The sequence below is a fragment of the Rhipicephalus microplus genome, chromosome 1, assembly GCF_043290135.1.
Source record: "Rhipicephalus microplus isolate Deutch F79 chromosome 1, USDA_Rmic, whole genome shotgun sequence".
NCBI lineage: Eukaryota > Metazoa > Arthropoda > Arachnida > Ixodida > Ixodidae > Rhipicephalus > Rhipicephalus microplus.
In genome coordinates, this window is record NC_134700.1 from 50,562,664 (window position 1) to 50,565,143 (window position 2,480).

At 49.5% G+C, this 2,480-nt stretch overlaps 1 protein-coding gene across 1 annotated transcript; it reads left to right on the forward strand.

Moving 5' to 3' along the window:
• The first annotated feature begins 569 nt into the window (after positions 1-569).
• Positions 570-2,480, forward strand: LOC119177771 (uncharacterized). Its single transcript, XM_037428954.2, has one exon. The coding sequence runs from the start codon at positions 592-594 to the stop codon at positions 1,591-1,593; it is 1,002 nt and encodes a 333-aa protein (XP_037284851.2). The 5' UTR covers positions 570-591; the 3' UTR covers positions 1,594-2,480.

Sequence of the window (2,480 nt, forward strand, 5' to 3'; positions counted from 1 at the left end):
GTCATGCAGGTGTTTCAGTGCGCATTCCTGCGCATACTGCTTTCCGTTTTCCTGCCAGCTTCCTTGACCACACCGTTGCAGTATCAACATCGTTCCAGCGAAAGTGGCACGCTTACCTGTCACGCCCTCTTGGTCTTCGACACAGGCTTGTCAACCGCAACGTACTTGGTACCACTGGATTTCACCTCACGCAACAGATCCCTTCCGGCGCCACCGGTCAGCTACATGGTCCTCGACAAAACCTGGTCGACGCTATCAGCATCGGCATCGATGCCTGTGTCGACTACAAAAGAGCGGCCTTTGCCGGCGGCGCTGTGTGGGCTCGGCGGCTGTGCACCAACGCAGACCGCTAATCCTTTCACTCTTGTCATGCAGGTGTTTCAGTGCGCATTCCTGCGCATACTGCTTTCCGTTTTCCTGCCAGCTTCCTTGACCACACCGTTGCAGTATCAACATCGTTCCAGCGAAAGTGGCACGCTTACCTGTCACGCCCTCTTGGTCTTCGACACAGGCTTGTCAACCGCAACGTACTTGGTACCACTGGATTTCACCTCACGCAACAGATCCCTTCCGGCGCCACCGGTCAGCTACATGGTCCTCGACAAAACCTGGTCGACGCTATCAGCATCGGCATCGATGCCTGTGTCGACTACAAAAGAGCGGCCTTTGCCGGCGGCGCTGTGTGGGCTCGGCGGCTGTGCACCAACGCAGACCGCTAATCCTTTCACTCTTGTCATGCAGGTTAGTAAAACTTACAGTCTTCTCGCTAAGAAGTCTAGTAATTACCTGCTGTTTCAGCTGCCGAGCCCACACTGCTGCGTTCTTGTTGCACTTGAGTGTTCTCGTGTTATTCGTGCCTTGTTGATGATGTCGGGCGATATTGAAAGCAATCCGGGTCCTGCTTCTAATGCTGTACTAACTGAACTGCAGAAATTGTCTGCCGGTCAGACGGAATTAATCAGTCAGGTACAGGACCTTAAGTCCCATTTGCTATCAACAGATAAATCTATAGCAGATCTCAGTAGACGCATGACTGATCTGGAAGGGCACTGTCAAAATATTATTTCCTTACGTACTGATGTGGAAGCGCTCAGAAGAGACACCGCTCGCGCGAGTGACCTTCTGCGCAAGCTTGAAGCGCGCGTGGATGAAGCCGAGAATCATTCTCGGCGCAATAACCTCATATTTTATGGCCTTCCTGAATCAACTGGATCGGAAGCACTTGTCCAAGTTGAACAACTTGTCATCAAGCACTGCCGTGATCGTCTAGGTATTTCCATCGATCCGAAGGAAATTGAGCGCGCGCATCGTCTGGGTCGCCGCAAGGGTACTAACCACCATCGCCCCATAATAGTTAAATTCGCATTCCATAAAACAAAAGGAGAGATTCTTTCTAATGGACGGAAATTTAAAGGAACCACTTTTAGTGTTGGTGAAGATTTTTCACGTCGTGTGCAAAACGTCCGTCGGCAATTGATTGCCTTTGCTAAAACCAAGTCGCTGCCTTTTTCCATCACGTACAAGACACTGCTAATGGGTCACAAGCGCTACGTCTACGATGAGCAATCGCAAACTGTAAGGGAAGCGTCGTAGCAATTTCCTCGGCGCAAATCTGCCGGGCACACCCCCACACCTCAATCTGGCCTGTCACTTTCGGTAGTCTTTGCTAACGCGCGCAGTTTTTTTCCGAAACGCATAACTTTTTCTGAGCTTGTTTTGTCATCAAGCAGTAACGTATTGGTGATAACCGAGACTTGGCTGACAAATGATATAACCGATGCAGAAGTGCTAGATCACCTACCTGGATTTCAACTTTATCGTAAGGACCGTACAGGCGCACGTGGGGGCGGGGTTCTGATGGCTGTGCACCAACAGTTATCGTGCTCGGTGGCCAGGACCAACTCTCCTGAACTTGAAATTCTTTGGGTCGTTTGCCGTGCTCGCCCTCATACTGTCCTTGTAGGCGTTTGTTATAGGCCCCCGAACAGTGACCCAGATTTCGCATATAAGCTCAACAACAACCTGAGTGACCTTGGGAAACAGTATCCGCAAGCAGAGATACTGCTTTTCGGCGATTTTAATTTCCCTCAAATAGATTGGAGTAGTAGCGTCCCGTCAGCTGTGGGCAGTGAGCCCGCAAGGGACTTCATAGATTTCTGCCTGAATTGCAATCTAACCCAACTTGTATCCCAACCAACGCGCGTTACAGAGAGCAATTCCAGCATCTTAGATCTAATACTAACTAGTCATCAAGAGAGCTTATCATCAATTACATATCTGCGTGCCGTCAGTGACCACAAGGTAATCCATGCGGCCTTTGCGTTTCGACCTGTAATACGCGATCTTGTCACCAAAACAATCCGTCTTTACGACAAGGGCAATTATAGTGCCATCAATAATGAATTGATATCTTTTCTTCCTGATTTCGAGAGAATAAGCCATACACGCTCTGTGGATGAGAATTGGATTATATTTAGAGA

What these genes read in the sequence shown, in the direction of transcription:
- LOC119177771 (XM_037428954.2), top strand. Translation starts at nt 592, where the DNA reads ATGGTCCTCGACAAAACCTGGTCGACGCTATCAGCATCGGCATCGATG.